The sequence below is a fragment of the Micromesistius poutassou genome (genome assembly GCF_964030765.1).
Source record: "Micromesistius poutassou genome assembly, chromosome: 8".
Classification (NCBI taxonomy): domain Eukaryota; kingdom Metazoa; phylum Chordata; class Actinopteri; order Gadiformes; family Gadidae; genus Micromesistius; species Micromesistius poutassou.
Genome location: NC_140278.1, coordinates 17,437,513 through 17,456,534, shown reverse-complemented (window position 1 = coordinate 17,456,534; position 19,022 = coordinate 17,437,513). Strand labels below are relative to the sequence as shown.

The 19,022-nt window shown below is 44.4% G+C and overlaps 3 protein-coding genes across 5 annotated transcripts; 2 read left to right on the top strand and 1 right to left on the bottom strand.

Annotated features, from left to right (window-relative positions):
- Window positions 1-150: 150 nt before the first annotated feature.
- Window positions 151-4,106, top strand: styk1b (serine/threonine/tyrosine kinase 1b; the record flags this gene model as incomplete). 2 transcript variants are annotated; one of them, XM_084471986.1, is made up of 9 exons in its annotated part: window positions 151-205; window positions 718-900; window positions 1,372-1,710; window positions 2,018-2,199; window positions 2,639-2,713; window positions 3,184-3,395; window positions 3,544-3,584; window positions 3,686-3,782; window positions 3,914-4,106. In XM_084471986.1, 9 exons carry the CDS (start codon window positions 151-153, stop codon window positions 4,104-4,106), a joined length of 1,377 nt encoding a protein of 458 aa, XP_084328112.1. The 2 variants fall into 2 exon arrangements, with proteins under 2 accessions (XP_084328112.1, XP_084328111.1); XM_084471985.1 differs by having other exon boundaries at window positions 2,018-2,202.
- Window positions 4,107-4,833: 727 nt separating this feature from the next.
- Window positions 4,834-12,977, bottom strand: phc1 (polyhomeotic homolog 1). Its single transcript, XM_084471962.1, has 14 exons — window positions 12,869-12,977; window positions 12,150-12,267; window positions 11,658-11,771; window positions 11,515-11,574; window positions 11,279-11,422; window positions 10,735-10,908; window positions 9,301-10,086; window positions 9,078-9,198; window positions 8,763-8,941; window positions 8,579-8,648; window positions 8,398-8,485; window positions 8,049-8,229; window positions 5,910-6,159; window positions 4,834-5,794 (listed from the first exon to the last, which is right to left on the bottom strand). Exons 2-14 carry the CDS (start codon window positions 12,264-12,266, stop codon window positions 5,643-5,645), a joined length of 2,436 nt encoding a protein of 811 aa, XP_084328088.1. The 5' UTR covers window position 12,267; window positions 12,869-12,977; the 3' UTR covers window positions 4,834-5,642.
- A 2,234-nt stretch (window positions 12,978-15,211) lies between these two features.
- On the top strand, window positions 15,212-18,997 carry ing4 (inhibitor of growth family, member 4; the record flags this gene model as incomplete). Of its 2 annotated transcripts, none has more annotated exons than XM_084471999.1 (8): window positions 15,212-15,248; window positions 15,719-15,790; window positions 16,052-16,218; window positions 16,465-16,564; window positions 16,835-16,946; window positions 17,123-17,267; window positions 18,110-18,171; window positions 18,292-18,997. In XM_084471999.1, the coding sequence occupies 8 exons, from the start codon at window positions 15,212-15,214 to the stop codon at window positions 18,329-18,331; spliced, it is 735 nt and encodes a 244-aa protein (XP_084328125.1). In that variant the 3' UTR covers window positions 18,332-18,997. The 2 variants fall into 2 exon arrangements, with proteins under 2 accessions (XP_084328125.1, XP_084328124.1); XM_084471998.1 differs by having other exon boundaries at window positions 16,465-16,579.
- Between the last annotated feature and the right edge of the window lie 25 nt (window positions 18,998-19,022).

Sequence of the window (19,022 nt, the reverse complement as noted above, 5' to 3'; positions counted from 1 at the left end):
AAATACCATCTATGTAGCCTACAACCACATAGATGACCTTAGATATGAATGAAATACATGGGCCATTCACTAATGATGTGGAAAGGTGTTAAACAAATGTTAAACAAATGTTTTCATCTCATCTAATTTACAACGTTTCTATTGAACAGGATGTCTTCCGTGTCTGACGCTGACTCCCAATGTGGTCCAGGGGATACCATTTGTGGTACGGATGGGTGAATTCTCACTTCATTTTCTCTTGATTTGGTAAATCAAGACATTGTATGGCATTGTGGTATTGTATTTGGTAATTGAAAATCATATACACTAGTTCCTAGTCTCCCACTGCATGCCACAGGCCCTGTAGAATACTCTGTAGAATAATACTATAGGCCCCGTCCCAACACCTCCCCTAACCCTAGATTTTTGCCCTAACCTTATATTTTGCGCGTTCTCCTGTAGGGGTAGGGTGTCCCATTACTGTAGGGAGCAAGGGGGAGTGCTATTTTGCCCTCATAATCAACCCTCAAAACGTAGTGAGGTCCGATGCAGGCTTAAAACGAAGATTTACTGTTGAGGGCAAGTCCAAACCAAGTGGAAGTTTTAAGGGGGGAGAAATGGGACAGGGCCTTAATCAGCTGCAACCCGATGCAGGGGAGCTCATTGCAATAGCGTCGGCCAACACCACGGATTCAACTCAAGCGTAACGTGGTTCGTGTTTCCCGCTCCCTGCTACAGAGATCCGTGTGTATGAGCAGGAGGTGATCGTGGTGCCCATCCTGTTGCTGGCCAGCTTCCTGGTCACGCTGGTCTTCATCCTGCTGCTGCGCTTCTGCCCAGAGAAGGTGGAGCGCATCAAGCCCAAGGCCAAGCAGTCAGCCTACAGACAGCGGGCCAGGCGCACGCTGCATGGCATTGATGGTGAGGCTGTGTGTGGGTTAAATAGGTGGAGGTCATGGACCGATGTATCATTGTGATTATTGCACAGAAATCTATAAGGGATATATGTATATTGTATACATATTGTATATATTGTATAAATTGTACACATTGTATACTTATTGTAAGTCGCTTTGGATAAAAGCATCTGCTAAATACCCTAAATGTAAATGTATATGACAACTTTTTTTATACAGTATCTACATTAAGAATCTATATGATTTAATGTTCAATAACAATTCAATAATCCCCCAGTCCTATTGCTGTGTTGTAAATATACTGTAGGCACTGGCAGTTATTTGTTTGCTCAAGGGGTGGTGGTCACACCCTCTCAGTTTTGCTAGCTGTACTGTCATGCAAATTCCGGTACAAGAGCAACGATACCAAATGGCCTGTCTTCTCACTCTCCCTCTCCTCACACTTCAATCCGTCCCTCCCTCTCTCTGTCCGCAGCTCCTCCAGGTATCAATGTGCTGGAGAACGAGAGCATAGCGCTGGACATAGCCAGCTCCTACTCCACCTTCAGCCCGCCCAGCACCTACACCGACAGGAACCTCCTGCACACGGTGGACACCCCCACTCTGAAACTGGGCATCCCCCCGCAGACGCACCAGTACCGGCCCAGCTACACCCCCACGGTGCAGCCCAGGGAGCTGCCGCGCCAGAGGCTGCCCGAGTCCTTCAACCTGGTGACGGCTCTGCCCACCACCTTCTCCCTGCGCTCGGACACCGCCGTGTCCCTCTACCGCGCCCGCATGGAGAACCGCAACGTGGTGCTGCGCGTGCTCTCAGGTGTGTGTGTGTGTGAGAGAGAGAGAGAGAGAGAGAGAGAGAGAGAGAGAGAGAGGATGGATTTCATCAGGTGTTTGAAACAGAATCTACTCCAGTTCCTCTAAGGCCTGACCAGTATTTCGATTCAAGGTCTTGGTTAAAGATTCTACACAAGGGACCGTATTACAGTAGTTGTTGTGATGTTTACTCAGATACTTGGTGCCTGAACACAGACCTCCCATTCATTCAAACCACTGGCAGTTCTAGAGGAAGGATTTGTTTAGTTACTACTCAATACTGATTTGTCCCATGTTTTCTGTCCGCCTAGACACTGCGGACGCCAAAGAAAGACATACCTTCCTGGGCTTCGCCTCCTTCCTGTCCCAGCTGGGCCCTCACCCCTTCCTCCCAGAGCTGCTGGGTGTGGTGTCTCTGCGGGCGCCGCTGGTCACCGTGGTGGAAGAGCTGGAGAACCGAGACCTGCTCGGGTTCCTCTGGAGATGCAGGCAGACAGTAAGCCGGGGCTGGGGAGGGGTACTACACTGGCTTATTCCCTGTAATATCGTTTTGTATGTGTTTACTTAGAGCTGTGTGTTTAAATGTTAACTATCTTGTTCTGGAAATGGGGCAGGGCGGCATTAGCTCAGGAGGTAGAGCGGGTTGGCTGGTAACCGCAAGGTTGCTGGTTCGATCCCCGACTCCTCCTAGCTGAGGGTCGTGGTGTCCGTGAGTAAGACACCTCACCCTAATTGCTCCTGATGAGCTGGCTGTCGCCCTGCGCAGCTGACTCCGCCGTCGGTGTGTGAATGTGTGCGTGCATGGGTGAATGTCAGTCAACAATGTAAAGCGCTTTGGATAAAAGCGCTATATAAATGAGGACCATCAAATGGTCAGAGCAAAGTATGAGGGGTAAAGATCTCATTCTCATGGGTGTGTTTGTCTTTCTTAGGAAAATGCAGACCCTCCATGTGAGATGACCGAGAGACGAATCTTTACCATGGGCAAACAGGTGGTTTCAGCTCTGGTATGTGCGCCTCTACGATACAGCATCTTACTGGTTGTCAGTAAGCAGCCTGACTTTGCCAGATCAATATGCTACATATTAAATAAAGTGTTGTGATTGGCCAGACCCAGGACAGGTCTGCTGGAAGTCTGTGTGAACGCGAGCGAGGCCAGACGCATATGAAATAAATCATTACCTTGCAGATTTGTATGGTTCGCACCCTAGGCTCACACACCACATATATTTGACTTTCAAATCTGTCATGTAAGGCGACAAAGGTCAAAGTGCAATCCAGCATAGAACTCCAGGTGTTCACAACACACTCTGTAAAAAACAAGTTTATCCCCCTCCTCCTCCCCTTAATATTTGTATTATTGTGAGGTTGCCACAGAAACGAGGCAAAGCAAAGTCAACCCACAGTGTTTTACATGTGCAAACGTCAGAATTTCAGAACCACGAATCTTCAACGTGTGTATTGTTGCCTTCACTAGGAGTTCCTTCATGGCAAAGATCTTCTCCATGGCAATATCCGGGCTCGCAGTGTGCTGGTGAGCCGGGAGCACACGGCTAAGCTCTGGGGCCTGGAGGGAGTACACACCAGGAAGAACCAAGGCAAGGACAACCATAAGGACGACCCTGGGCTAAAGAAGTGGCAGGCCCCTGAGCTATTGACCAAGAAACCCGCCAGTGAAAGCAGTGATGTGTGAGTTCTCACCGAATACGTAGAGATCTAAGGAAAATGACATGCACGACGGCATGAAAGGTTTTTGTCGTGCTCATCCACTATCAAATTGATACCACTCTTACGCTCTCCCTCCTCTCTCTCTCTCCTTCTCTCTCGCTCTCTCAAGGTGGTCCTTTGGCCTCCTCTTGTATGAAATGGCAACACTCGGTAAGAATCAATTTATTTTAAGTTGTAAAAAAAACAATCTTGCTCTAGGATAGATTTGAAATAGCTATAACACTGTCTCCCTACCTTTGTTTTCTTCACAGGTGAAGCCCCGTTTGCTGAAATCCCAGTAAAGGAGCTCCTGCAGTTCCACCAAAGAGGGAAAACCTTGAGGAAACCTTCCAACTGCTCTAACACACTGTGGGTGTCCATTCCCCTTCCAAACATCATGCTCCCACTTCATACACACCTGGTGTCAGATCAGCTGCTGATTGCTTTTGAATGTTAACTATTATGTTCTCACTATGCCATATTCTCTCACTATTGCTCAGGTATTCAATGATTAAGAACTGTTGCCAATGGAAGGAACACGAGAGAACCTCATTGGCTGAATTGAGTCGTAAGCTCCAATCATCCGAGAAGAACGCCAGTGACAAGGTCCTCCGGGGGCCAGAGCCAGTGAACATTGAGCGGTACCTGCAAGAAGCCGGCTACGGGGAAGCCAACAGCTACACTGTATTCTAACCACTGGCTGTGCCAAACACACATACAAATATTGAACAATGCACTTTGCTGAGAGACAGATGGACCAATGAGCCTACTTCGGAGAACATGGATCCCAGAGTGCACGTGAGGTCTTATGGGGCATAAGAGAACCTGTTCTGCAGCTCTTTTGCCTAATGGTGTCAGAAGTGTCATTGATGGCACAAGCTATGCCCAGCTTCAATGCATATCACTTTTATTACTATCTTAAAATGTGTTTAAAATGGCTTCAATCATAGGCAAACTTGACCGAAGCTTTGCTAGCATCGCATCTTTTAGGTAAAATCAATGTATATATTTTTGATGTTTACAAAAATGGATGCAAATATATCACAAATAAATTAATATATCGTTAAAATGAATTTTAACACGTCGGGAGAGGTGGAAATTAAATGAATGTGCAATGTTGAATAGGCCCAACATTTTGTTACACACACGTTTTACTGTGATTATTTAAGCTCCCAGGTGAGGATGTCGTACGCAGGACTTTGCACAATGTCTGATGTGATCGTGTTAGGGTTAGCCATGAGGCGGTCTAATAGAGCTCACCTGCAGTGATTGACTGAAGACATTCCAGCATTAGGTTGAACAGGCATTGTTTATTGGTTTATTACTGCATACAGGTCGACAGGGCGCTTCTGGTCCGTTCTCCACAGAGGAGACCACCACACCTCTATTCAGGTAGTTAGGTCGGTTAAAGCTGCTAAAACTCACTACATAAAACATCCATGTAAAACTGCCCTGGAAAAATAGAACTTTGATCGTAGTACAAAATGAAAAAGAAACAGACAATGTATAAAAGTGTTTTATAATTGGTACAATAAAAAACGACTAAAAGAACAGACTCAAAAAATGTGTTTCACTATATGTACGGAGCCATGGTTTCATGTTTTAAAGATATACTCTTTTGCTTAAAAAAAAGGAACATTGTCAAAGAAATGGAATGAATGAATGTGGGGTTTGACCCTCCAGCTCACCACTCCAGTTAAAGCACCCTCACTTAAGAGTTTAAAAGGCAACAGTTCTGTTTCTTATAATGCAACAGACTTACTTGACCTAACAAGCAGAACTTATTTGCTAGCACGATTAGCTCTGAATGCACATGTCAGTCACACACAGAGATTATACTCTCGCTACAGTTGCTACATACATTGACGGAGACATCCCACTCGCTGTTTCTCTCTAACGGACATAACGTAACGTTTAAGCCTATAGGACCTCCGAGGTTAACACATAATATGTTTTCACATTCAATTTTCTACCAAGACAAAGCCAGGGCACTTATTCCCAAACCTTCTCCTTCCACCCCCCACAATGAAAGCCAAAGAGTAGAACCATCAGTGTATGTCTTTGTGTTAGCCATGGTCCACTGTTATGATTTGATCATCATCCCGCAACCACTCGCTGCAGTCTGAAGCCTTGTGCAGACCCCAGTGATGTGATTCCATGTCAACCCCAGACCCCCTCTGGTCTGCTCCATTCATGCTGATGGCGCCTGAGCAGCACAGACCTCAGACCTCAGTCTCGTAGGCTGTTGATCGAGGCGCAGATCTTGAGGGCGGGGCCCAGCTTGATGTTCATGGTGGATATGAGATGATCTTCTCTGAGCAGCATCAGGGCCTGGCCGTCTATCTCCTGGGAGAGAAACTGGCTGGCCAGCTCCTCGCAGCCTTTGTTTAGAGAGAAGGCGTGACACGCGGTAAATACACCAGATCAATGAGCACACCCACCATTGCACCTGCTTTAGAAACAGGCCCCACCACATTCTTTAGGAAGACTACGGACCTTGCAGTGACGAGATGAACCTGCAGACTTCCGCCACTCCCCAGTTGGCGGGGCTCCCGGGTGAGGCATTGGCGCCATCCATCGCGTGGTTGATTGGGGCCAAGCTGTCTGTCTGCGGGACGCTGTGGGCGGGCCTTGGACAGGATAGGGAGGAGCTTGGGGAAAGCGAGGGCGAGAACTCTTCTTCCTCCTCCTCCTCCTCTTCTCCATCGCTGGACTGCTCTTCTGAGTGACTGGACTCTGACTGACACTGTAACGGAACGAGATTTGTAAATAGTAACTAAACACACAACATTGGGTCTGGTGAGGCACAGTCTACTGTGGTTTAACTGGTTTAAACTGTACCTGGTGCTCTCGTATCAATAACAACACTTACTTATCATTCAAACTATGGCCATCAGGGCCGGATTCAAAGTGCCTCCAGTTACTGACATCACACTATTCAAAGTCCTACTAACAGTGGGCTGATTATTAAATCTGCCTCCGTAAAAGAATATGTAAGTAGTTGTAGTAGTAGGAATGTGATTTTATTAGCGTTAATCTGACAACGGAGCACAATGTAACCATGTTATACGTGTTATTCTACGAAGGAATGCGTGTTAGAGAAAATAAGCCCACAAGCCTTTTTCATCAGGATGTGCATCTGCAAGTACCAAAATCAAAGTACTCACATGATGGTACTTGCCAAGTTTACAGTTATACAGGTTACTTATAAAAGTACTAGAGTTAATCCAAATTTTCAGTTATGACAATAGTGATAGTTCTGCATACTTAGTATTCACCAATAGGGTACATCCCCCGGGAACATCCCTTAAAATGCACAAAGGAAGCTCTAGCCTTCAATTGTGGTGATGGATAGAAAATAATCACCAGTATTAATCAAACCAACAATGAAAAAACAAATAAATATAAATGAATCAGCATTTACAATGTGTAGTAATGTGTACAATATGATAACTGAAAATTCATCATAAAGAAAATCCCCGGTCCTTGCTTGGTAAAAGAGCAGTGTAATAGTAATGGCACAGTATAATCAAAGTCTGAAGAAAACAACCACTGTGAACACGGGTGAGTATGCTGGCGTTGTTGAACCTGACTGCGACACCATCCGCACACAACCGAAACACAATACCTTCGGCTGTCCAGACACATCACCACGGGTATGTGAGAAATTAGGTACTGTTTCAGTACGTTAAATGACACTTCAAGTGGTGTAAGAGGCCTAACAGGGTCGACTGCATGACATGTTGCTAAAAAAAAGTTATGTTTCGGGAAAACTATTTGACTATTTTACGTGAATTTTTTTCTATTTTTCTGAAACAGAACGGGGAAGTTATTAGCCTGGCTATTGCCAGACCAAGCTCAATCGTAGATTGCACGTTGGTCTGGGGAAGCTGCTATCATTTTCTTCAGCACAAGAGGCGTGATCAACGGGTGGAGTTAAATTGACTCTGTACATATTGACTCTGCGACGGCAAGCAGCAATTGGCTGCTTGCCGTCGCTTCCCTGTCGTCATTGTGTTAAACCAGCCAATAGCGCACCAGGGGGAAAAGCCAGCTTGGTGATTGGCTCCCGCAAAAACGTATCGAAACTAGAAAGAATTTTATTGCTCTTCTCCAGACCCTTTTGTAGGGCGAACTCAAATCGCTGGCAGAATGGGCGGGGCTACCCAGTCTAGGAAGTTCTGGCTCTGTGCTTGGAAGTGCAGATGATTGGTAGATCAGTTTCTGGGGCGCCGTGGACCAGCGGTGATGAGATGATTTTTGTAGGGTACATGAGAGGCATTTTGGAAGACAGTTTAGTGATTCAGCGGTTTAGTGTGTTTGAATCCATTTTCGGACAATATCTTTTACATAAGCGTCGGTTGGGACTCGCATAATTTACATTCAGATCGGGGTTCAATGCGCATAGGTGAATCGTGACACCCCACTAGTTCAGTTTCATACTGACAACAAGTTTTACCCTATTCATTAGTAAGCTTTGGGGAGCTTCTTGACCAGTTCACTCAAGGTGTCCTGGTACCTGCTGTTTGCAGACGTCACCATGGTTTGATTGATTTGCCTGATGTTTGGTCACACACCACGGATAAAGTCTGTTTGTTTGTGTGACCTCTATAGGAGTCTGTAAACAGGACTCACCTTAACAGGTAAATGTTTGCCTGATATTTTTGCAGAGGCGATCTCTGAGCTGCTCCTCCGAGGAGGCCCCCTCCGCCGAGTGGAGGTCTCCAGGTGAGGAGGCGGCGGCTGCGGGGGGGGCGACCCTGGTACAGTGCGCCCCCTGCTGATGCGGAAGTGCTGGCTGCAGCTCACGTTGTACCTGGAGGGGGTCACACACCTTATGTGAATGTGTGATTGTAAGCAGGGCTACGTCTGATCTATAAAACCAGCTCGATACTAGTGTGCATATGTACATACGTTTGAAACAACCACATGATATACCAATATACGTGTTTAAAATATAGCGTATGGATGAGATGAACCATACCTCTTAGCACAGGTCTTGGAACAGAATCTCTTGGATCCTCTGAACTGACCGGCTGGAGCAAGACTCTGGCAATACTCACACTTCAACACTAGGGAGAACCCGACAGAACAGTGTTACAATATAACATCATATTAGGTTAACTGTGTTGTATGGCCGAAAGATTTCAAACTGAAATAACAACCTTTACTGGCAGATCCATTCTCTGAGCGCCCAACCAAGGCAAACTCTCTGTCCTTCATGAGCCCTGCCACCTACCGAAAACAATAACAACAACAAATAGGCATCATAGACGAGGTCATTAATGGAGATGAATACATGACAATGCCATTGGCTTGGTGTGACCACACGGTTATGGTGGTACTTACGGGGAAAGGTTCAGCTCCCTCCTGGATTACAAAACCCTCTATGAGGTGGGTGAGAACTTGGGGTTTGACCACGGCCTGGGGCAGAGGCGCTCTGTCCTTGTCCCCAAGGCCTGCCCTCGACAAGGGCAGCAGTAGGGACAGCGGAGGGGGAGACGAGAAGGCCGGGATGGCGGACAGAGCTGGTCAAATTAAAGGACCAGAGAACAGGCTTAAACGTTGAACATTCACACTTCACTAATTGTATTTGCCATATCGGGCTAAAATGATCATTAAGTGTATGTGGTGTGTGTGTTGTGGAGAGGGCCGCTGTAGTACCAGAGTCCTTAGCAGGGGCCGGGGACAGAGGAGGAGCAGCCTCTCTCATCGAGGCGCAGTCGGACAGCTCTGTGGCATCCGAGTCCGACTTCCTTTTCAAGGAGCCGACGGCAGGCTTTGTCTAACGGCAGGAGACAATACATATTATAGCTCCTTGTTCCCTCGAGGTGGTTCTCCCCTCCACCAGAGCCCCTAAAGGAAAACAAAAGGTGATGAACTTTACCATGGCCACGGCCCCACTGTTTCCGCCGGTCGTGTTCTCCGGAGCCGGGTTCCCTCGGTTCTGGGCCAAGGCCAGGGCCTGCGTGTTCCCCGCAGAGCCGGGTCGGGCTCCCACCAGCTGGACCGGGATGTGGGGAGGGTGGTGTCCCACTGGGGGGCCCTGGCTGTGGGTGGGAAGGGCCGGGAGAATGGCCGTCGGGTGTCGAGGGGGCATTTGGACTGGTAGGCGGTGTCCCTGAGCGGTTTTGGGCTGGATGGGTACGGGGCCTTTGTCCACCGTGACGTTAGTTTGCTGTAAAGGCTGCACTACCAGTGTCTGGGCGCTGATGCTGGCCTTAGTGGTTACAGAGCCAAGCGAATAGCCCTGTGTGGAGGTGGAAACACTCGAGGTGGGGACCAAGATGTGCGTCACCGTGGCAGAGGGGGTAACCGTGGTCACTGCTCTTGCCTGGCAAAGAGCAGAGGGGGAGAGGAGGAGCTGGGACAGGGGTAGAGCAGCCGAGGATGTCGAGGAAGGAGCAACCAATGCAGCAGGGTTAATGTTGGCCTGGCCGTCGGGCTTTGTCCCCGCACACGTGGCGGTAGCCTGCTGGGGGTAGGTGGATATCTGCTTGGTCAGTTGCTGCGGCTGTGGCTGTACTTGCTGCTGCTGGGCCGTCTGTGGGAAAGGCTGCTGTTGCTGTTGTTGGCCAAATGAGAAGTTGGCAGCATCCTTCCTGTCTGGAAACTCAGACTTGACCGCCATCGCTCTGGGGGCTGAGGCACAGTTCAGCGCCAGGTTCTGCACCTGGAGAAATGGGATTGCTTACTGATGATGGTTGCAATAACAAGGGGTGCAACTGTGTACTTGAGTAAAAATGTACTGGTCAAACAAATCCTAAAAAGTAGCTGGCCCTGGTAGGCGGAGTTCCCCACGCGTTTGACAAGTTTTATAATAATGACCTACTACTTTTAACGCAGACCTCCAACATTTCTTTTAGAAAAAAATACCTGGTTATTGGCTGGTTATTGCATCCTATAACCGACAAAAATGTTTCTATGGGTAAGTGAAGCGAACCTTTATTGTGAGTCAAGATGAAATGAATGTTAAAGCAGGATAACATTAGTGTCTCAGTGACTGAACCTAATGACGGCAGGTCTTGTGGACAATCGTTTTTGAGTCACGTGATGGGCTCCCTCAATTGGCAAATTCAAAGTTCATCGACGTGATCACGCGTATAGGGTGTATATCGGCCGATAATGATCATTACCCGATCAATCGGTGAAACACTAATTAAAACACAATTCAAACAGACACGTCACAACTCAAAATGTTAATAGATATTGTAATGGATATATCATCACTACATCACTACTTATGTACACACAGATTGAGTTGGACAATGTTCTTTTAAAATCCCAATTCATTAAAATGCATCTCTAACAATTTTCTAACCTGGTCATTTTCTGAAGGAGTGCTAGGAAAGGTAGACTTGGTTTCCTGCTGCTGCTGCTGCTGCTGCTGGTGTTGTGGCTGCTGCTGGGTCACTGTGGCCACAGCTGCTGTGGCTGTACCACCAGGCATGAATATAAGCTGGGAGGCAAGTGGGGCTCTCATGGAGCGGTTCACCTAAGGAATCAATGGTAACATATTAGTCACATTCAGAAGTGGCATGATCTCATGTGCTGTGAGCAATGATTAACAGGACCGTTTGGGCACAAAGACCACCATGTAAGCAAAGATGTGGGGAACGGTTTTGTGATCATTTATTGCAATTTGAATTCCCAATATAGTTTATAGCCTATTTTGTGGTAAGAATAAGCAAGCAATGGGTTCATTCTGAATCTAAATTTGATTGCAGAAGTGAAATTTGTTAAATTCCATTTAAAGAAAGGTAACATCTGATATTGCTATACACATCAAATACTGAATGATAGTGTCTTAGATTAAGCTAAAAAGAATACGTTATAGTCCAAGAACAATGTTGACTTTAACTTACTCTGAGATACATCTGTCCCTGTCCGGCAGAGTTCCCGCCCAACAAAACAGATTGGTTTAGAGCAGTTGTTGTCGCACAGGAGGCTGGACCAAGGGGGCGGGGATTAGTCAACGTCCCTCCTCCAGAGGTGGTGCTCAGGTTGACCTGAAAGGAACCATAAAAACATATATTCAACAATCAAAACAGCTGTTGTGCCCTCGCTTTAACAAAAGGAAAATATGAACCATAAGACTTACAGTGGTGGTGGCTACACTGTTGTTGGAAGAGTTTGACTGCCGACTCGCAGCAAGCGTTGCCTAATGTAAAAGATAAGCAAACACACATATGAATAAATTCCAAGGTTTTATGTTTAATGTCACATGCGTGTACAGGATGTTACCTGTTGCACAGCAGCCAGGTTGTGGAGCTGGACACTGTTGATTTGCTGCTGCTGCAGCATCAGCTGCTGGAAGTACTGAGCAGCATTTGGCTGCCTCTGAAGTGCCTGGAGAGCCTAGGTCAACCAGTTGCACATATAATGGACAGGTCAACATGGGTTTTTCATGCATCTTTCTTAAGGGCTCTTTATGGTCCCACGTTCATGCAACGCAAGGACCACACAGACACTTCGACGTAGTCGTGAACGTTTATGGTCCTGCATCGGGTTTTAGTGAGCGGATCAAGGTTACAATTTTTGGGAGGTGCACGTCAGGCCCTTGCGGTGGACGCAAGGAGGGTCCGCAAGGACGCAAGGGGTCCATTACCCCCTTGCGTTGCGTGAACGTAGGACCATAATCAGCCCTTTAGAAGCAAAAACAATCAGTATTCCTGCAATATTTACAAGTACATGTATGTATTTGTATGTAATGTAGGTACCCAAACAAACCCATACCTGTACAGCCTGTCTCTCATACAGAGACATGTGTGCTATCTGGGATGGGCGGGAGTTTCCCCCTGTCTGAGCATTTCCATTGGTGGAACTCGTGTTTTGATCCTCACCTGCATCCATGCTGGAAAGAATACATGGTATTAAATAATGAAAACCGTGTCTAGTTTTCTCAATATACTAGATACCGAATACCTGGCTGCAGATAATTATATTGTATAGTATGCACCAATAAGTCTGCCACGGTTGAGAGTAAGACAACAACACTAGTCAATAGTCCATGACGAGATTGGCAACAGTACACGTTAAAGATTGACACAAGAATCGCAGAACCAATGGATGGTGGTATAAGCGGCAGGCGGCCGACTGGCTGTCAACGTGATAGATGAATGCGAGGGAAGGAGCAACAGGAAGAGAGAACACAAGTGTGGGGCTACCAGGTTATGGCTAACAACACTGGCGAGAATGTAATCCCAAACAACACTGTGTGCATCCATTACAAATGCCATTTAACATCTTAAACGGTTTTAGACCAAATAAACGAGGGCATGCATTCACCGCACAATGGTCAGGCGAATTCAGGAAAAACCAAAGTGTATGGTGGTGGCCAAAACGTTTTGTCTGGCTAGCGTTACAGACCAGCGGAGCTAGCGAGCAAACTTAATGCACAACCTGCTTAACCCCCCTCAGTGTTACCAGTGACTTTCAGTGGTAAACAATATTACCTGGCTAATATAGGTTTGTCCTTTGTTTTGTTATGATGGAAAAGTTAGGTACATCCCTTAATATGAGCCGATGTCCATAAACCCTTAGCTTCTCCGCTGAGATCCCGCCCCTGACCATTCCCTTTCCGGTGGCTCCGCGGTCGCTACCACTTCCACATGGACATGGGAATGTTTTCATCCCATGAAAAGTAAAAGTTTTCAAATGTCCAATTGGGTTGGTTATATATTTAATTTAACCTAAGTGAGGACCACTTCAAAGTATTTTTGTGTCAATAATGCACACTTTTAAATTCAATAATGTATAGGGCCATATGCTGCTACAGATGATGGGTTCCCCAAGGAAAGTGGAACCAAACGTTATAAAACCAAGCGACCAAAGATGAGAAATACAAATTAAAAAAAAGTTTACCTTGTGTGGCCCGATGTCCCACTTTTTCTACCTAGAGCTTTCAGGGAAGGTGCCAGCCAGAGAAGACAACAATAACATGACAGAATAAAAACGATGTGGTTATACACAGCTGATCATAGAAATGCAGGCATCTATTGCAGAATGCAATGTATTCGAATAATGTATTCGAATTAATATTAACTACGCTAATATTTGAGTCTATTTCTGCACATGCTGTTTAATAATGATTTTTAAGTGCATTATTTTTCTAGTGTCGTTTTGCAGTTTGATGCAAAATTATTATTACACAGGATTAGTCTCCTGTTTAATGTCTTCAGGTTTGTGTATTGGATTGGTTGAATGCATTCATGTATGATGAAAACATGGACATATTAAACCTACAAATACATTGTAAGCCATATTTGCTTAAATATGATATTTGAAGTAGGCCTATGGGGAGTTACGCCAGGATGCTCTTCCTCGACTTCAGTTCCGCTTTTAACACCATCATACCAAACAGACTGGTGGAAAAACTTCTGGACCTTGGATTCTCACAACACATCTGCCACTGGATCAAAGACTTTCTGTCAAATCGCCCCCAGAGAGTTAAAGTAGGACCCCATCTCTCCTCAGCAGTAAACCTCAGCACCGGCTCCCCACAGGGCTGTGTGCTGAGCCCCCTACTCTACACTCTCTACACACATGACTGCACTCCCACCCACCCGGAAAATGCAATCATCAAGTTTGCCGATGATACAACTATTGTGGGGCTCATATCAGGAGGGGATGAGACTGCATATAGGGAGGAGATACGGTGGATGGCAGCATGGTGTTCAGAGAACAACCTGATCCTCAACACATCCAAAACCAAGGAACTAATCATTGACTTCAGAAGAAATAAAACAGACATTCAACCAGTATGCATAAATGGAGAAAGTGTGGAGAGGGCCTCAGACTTCAGATTCCTGGGCACCCACATCATGGAGGACCTGACCTGGACAGTAAATTCCTCAACAATACAAAAAAAGGCCCAACAGAGACTGTACTTCTTAAGGATCCTAAGGAAAAATAACCTCACAGACAGACTGCTGGTGTCCTTTTACTGGAGCTCCATTGAGTCGGTGTTGAGCTACGGTGTCACACTGTGGTTCAGCAGCTGCACCGCTGCCGAAAGGAAAGGGCTCCAGAGGGTCATTAACACTGCCCAAAAAATATGCAGATGTTCTCTCCCATCCCTGGAGGATATTTACAACAACCGCTGCCTTAAGAGGGCCCACAGCATCCTCAAAGACTCATCCCACCCTGGCCATCACCTCTTTGAATTGCTACCATCAGGGAGGCGGTTCAGGACCATATATGGCAGAACAAACAGACTAAAGAACAGTTTTTATCCCAGGGCCATCAGTGCAATAAATAAACGCCAAAACTAGATTCTAACATGAAATGTGCAATAATAATTTTGTGCAATAACTGTTTTTACTTAAACAGTTTTAGTTTTTATAGTTGTTTTATCTTATTTAATTTTATACTGTGCCTGTTTGTCTTCTTATGTCTTTTTGTACTTTAAGAGCACTGATGTGAGAGTTTCTACCTCAATTTCGTTGTACCTGTGCAATGACAAAAATATATATAAAGATAACATTAAAGATATATTCTAAATTATATTCTATGTTGTTAGAATATGGATGGAAGTTAAACACTAAGGGGTAGGCCAGGCTATGCGTACATTCAATATGAAATGTAGGGAATGTTTGCTTGTACACCTTATGATAAGAATAAGCCGATGTGATTCCATGTTTACAATTTACATGTTTACAGAATGAACACTTAAGTTTATTTTACCCCCCCCCCCCTCCCCGTGACGTCATCAATGCGGAGCGCACCAAGAGAATGGCGGCAGCCAATCAAAACGTTTCCTCCGCTGCCGGAAAAATGTGTTGTTTACATTTTCCAAGATGGCGGCGGGAATGTACCTGGAACATTATTTAGACAGTAAGCATTAAATAGTTAATTGTGGATGGGAAGGGATTTCGTACCGCATATTTCAACGCTGTCTTGTCGTTGAGGATGTAATCGGCCCGATCACCAATGCTTGAATCTTGAATTAAACGCAGTAGTGTTCAGACGACCCATCGCGATTAATGGCTTTTGGGCACAGTCTATTTACTGGAATTTATATTCTCCCAATTATGGATGCATTTAGGAAACACCACGTAAACATATGAACTAGCGTTTAGCTATTTAACTCCTTCTTGGTTTCAACCGGTGATCTTTGTTTTTATTTTTGCTGTGTTTTAGTGTTTGTACATTTGATTCTTCCAACTCTCCCATCTGATCCCCGCGGCAGACGTCGCCTTTGGTGGTTTACAATTGCAATTGTATTTTATATAAATGCCTATTGCCCGATTCAGATTTATTGGAAGGCATGTAACTTAATACTGTCTCTTCTTTTACAACCCCAGGCATAGAGAATTTGCCATTCGAATTGCAGAGAAACTTCAATTTGATGCGGGACCTAGACCAACGGACAGAGGGTATGGTTGATACATAGCTAATACATTAGAGTTGGTTTCGTATTCATGACAATGTAGTGCTTCACACAATTGAACCTCAACTGCGAGAAAACAAAAGTTGATTTGTAGTATTATTATAAAAAGGTATAACCCTTGTTAAACCTTTACTAGATTAACATTTAATGTTAACGGTGTGTCTGTCTGTGTGTATGTCTTATATGGAATACCATAACAATTCAGTCCAAGTACTTTTTTACAAAGCCATTCTGCTTTGCTCCACAGATCTTAAAGGACAGATAGACTCCCTGGCCAAGGAGTACACTTCCAATGCAAGGACTCTTTCTTCAGAGCAAAAGCTCTCCATACTGAGACAGATTCAGCAGTCATACAGTAAATGCAAAGAGTTTGGTGATGATAAGGTGCAGCTGGCAATGCAGACATATGAGATGGTGAGTTAGTGCCATAACCTAGACAGACATTCTGCAGGCAACAGACTATAAGGTTCCACAAAAAAAGAACAATTTTACATTTTATGTTTGGTAATTCAAATAATGTTTACACAATTGAGTGGATTTTTATGGCATAATTTACTCCATTCAAGAAATTGGCTATATTGGATCCCAGAAAAAAATGTGTTTAGCTTCAACCTAATTTGTACACAACAATATGAGTTTTCTTTCAATTGTTTTCTTCAGGTTGACAAGCACATCCGGCGGCTGGATACAGACCTGGCCCGTTTCGAGGCTGACCTGAAGGAGAAACAGATTGAGAGCACTGACTATGACTCAACCTCTAGTAAGGGAAAGAAAAGTAAGGGTTTCCTGGTTTAGTCATAATAGAACCCTTCACAACTGACCATAAATGTAAACATAAGTCGATTACTCACTCCCATTGCTTTGGTAATGTATATTTGAGACGGAGGTCCAACCCAACCTATTCACTTCCATTTATTTGTAAAACAGTACCATCAAGCCACACTTGCAAACTATCTATGGTATGAGGAGATTAAATCCACATCATGGCAAATTTGTACCTGATCGGCTGCCTTGTTGTTTGGACTTTCAGCTGACGCAAGGCAAAAGGAGAAGAAGATGGCTAAAACTAGGTCTAAAGTGAAGAGCTCGGATGAGGATGGAAGTCCCAAGAGTGCACAGAAGAAAGTCAAACTTCTCCAACCGTGTGTATAATCTTGAATGAGCCTCCTTCGTATTCTGCTCTAGTCAATGTCTTCAATCAGCATGTTTATGATGGGTTATTAATGTCGTCCTGTTATTCAAGTACTTAAGACATTATGTATTCTGACAACATTAGACTCAAGTCTCAATGATCCCCCACTGTTGTTTTATTCACCAGAGGAGAGTTCAATGCTCCAGCTTCCAACTTTGGCAACGTGCATCCTTCAGATGTGTTGGACATGCCTGTGGACCCCAACGAGCCCACCTACTGCCTGTGCCACCAGGTCTCCTATGGGGAGATGATCGGCTGTGACAACACTGACGTAAGTCTCATTCACAATTTGGGTTCGACACCCGTCGTTGAAAAAGTAATCTTGACTACCAACAACTACGTAACTACTTAATCCAATTGTATACAAATTATTTAAACCTTCTTTATGTAATTACTAGGCAATTTAAAATTAATTTGTATAAATTGTCCTTGGACCTAGATATGTCTCCCTTCGTCTCTCTTATTGATAGGTGTTAGGTGTTGAAAGGATAGTTTGCATTTTCATTGCCACTGCAGCCAAGAGATTGGTACTCAGGCCATGCCAATCAACTGACTTCTTTGTTGTGCAGATTTTTTAACTGCCTTGCAGACATGCCCCCTTCACCCATAGTAGACCCATAGACTAGTATATTGCAAATTCATTTAGTTTCTCCTGCCATGGCTGACTTAAGCCATGGCCAATCCCAAACTCTCCACGATGGTCACTCCCCTCACCTTTGTTTCCTTTGTTGTTACTGCCCACAGTGTGAACGTTTCCCTACGAGAATCATGTACACCCATTGTCTTATTGAATGTTTGCTTGGTAAATTGCTGCCTGTATCTTCCCATGATCATGCTCTAAGGGCGTTGTAGGTAAGATTAGAGAGGGTGGCTGGTCCATTTCTTATTTATTACACTCAGAATATCTTGAATCTTAACTACAAAACCAAAATTCTCCCTGCTATCCTTAACCCTACCTGCCCATTAATTCCCTGTTCCCCTCTTATTTCACTGTGAGAAATTCTTAATTTAAGCGTCTCATTCAATAACTATACATAATGGTAGTCCATTTGATGAAATTAAAGCCATGACCCCAGATCTTATTTTGCTTGACATTTGTCTTGTTGATTCCAGTGTTCCATCGAGTGGTTCCATTTCGCTTGTGTGGGTCTGACAACCAAACCACGTGGAAAATGGTAAGAAGGCCTCAACTGAAAGAGATGCTGTTAACATAACGTCTATTTTAAGTGCAATCGATTCCTATTGAACAAGATGAACACCAGTTTGACACAGAGTTATTGTTTCATTCCACATAGGTACTGTCCACGCTGCTCTCAAGACCGAAAGAGAAAATAAAATGACTTTGTTAGTGAAACAATAGAACGCCGGGAACAGATTGAATAGATGGAAAATGGCTGGAATAGTATTTTGAACATTAGTTATTAGTACGTTTTACATATTTCTTAATGTTTGGTGCTTTATTGGTTAACATTTTTGATGGCCGTGGTCTGATGCAGTGTATGAAGGAGACTAATGGTTACAACTGTATTTAAAATTTCATATTTGAAATGGTTGAATTTCTTTTTTATTTACTTTGGTGCTCATTGTAATGTTTTGTTGTAGGTATTTTTTTTTTTTTTTTACATTTTGTTATACAAATGAAAAACAAACACTACATTTTCCCCTAATAGTTAGACATTTACAAATGCCATAACACTGATATCAATATTGCCGTGTATGACTACACAATACTCTAAAATAGCTTTTCAATTAATAACTTTTATTTCTATTTTACATGAATGCCTATGTTAAGCTCTAGCTTTTTTTGAATGACAATGAATAGGGTGAGAAAGTTAAGACCAATGCTGCATTTTGACAGTATTACTTTTTGGTAGTCAATTGAAATTGTCCTTTTAAAGATTTGATTTGAGTGTTGTATGGAAAATAAGACATTTCATGAGGGAAGTATTGCCATTCCTGTAGCTGAAACATTTGTACTAGGGAGAGGGTGTTGATTATGTTTTCAATTATTTGAATACAGCTACTA

Excerpts from the sequence above, each read along its gene's own strand:
- phc1 (XM_084471962.1), bottom strand. The coding sequence starts at position 12,266 with ATGGATGCAGGTGAGGATCAAAACACGAGTTCCACCAATGGAAATGCT. Across the intron at positions 10,087-10,734 it reads CTCCTTCAGAAAATGACCAG|GTGCAGAACCTGGCGCTGAA; the intron begins GTTAGAAAATTG and ends CCATTTCTCCAG. Across the intron at positions 8,942-9,077 it reads GGCCCCTGCTAAGGACTCTG|CTCTGTCCGCCATCCCGGCC; the intron begins GTACTACAGCGG and ends TAATTTGACCAG.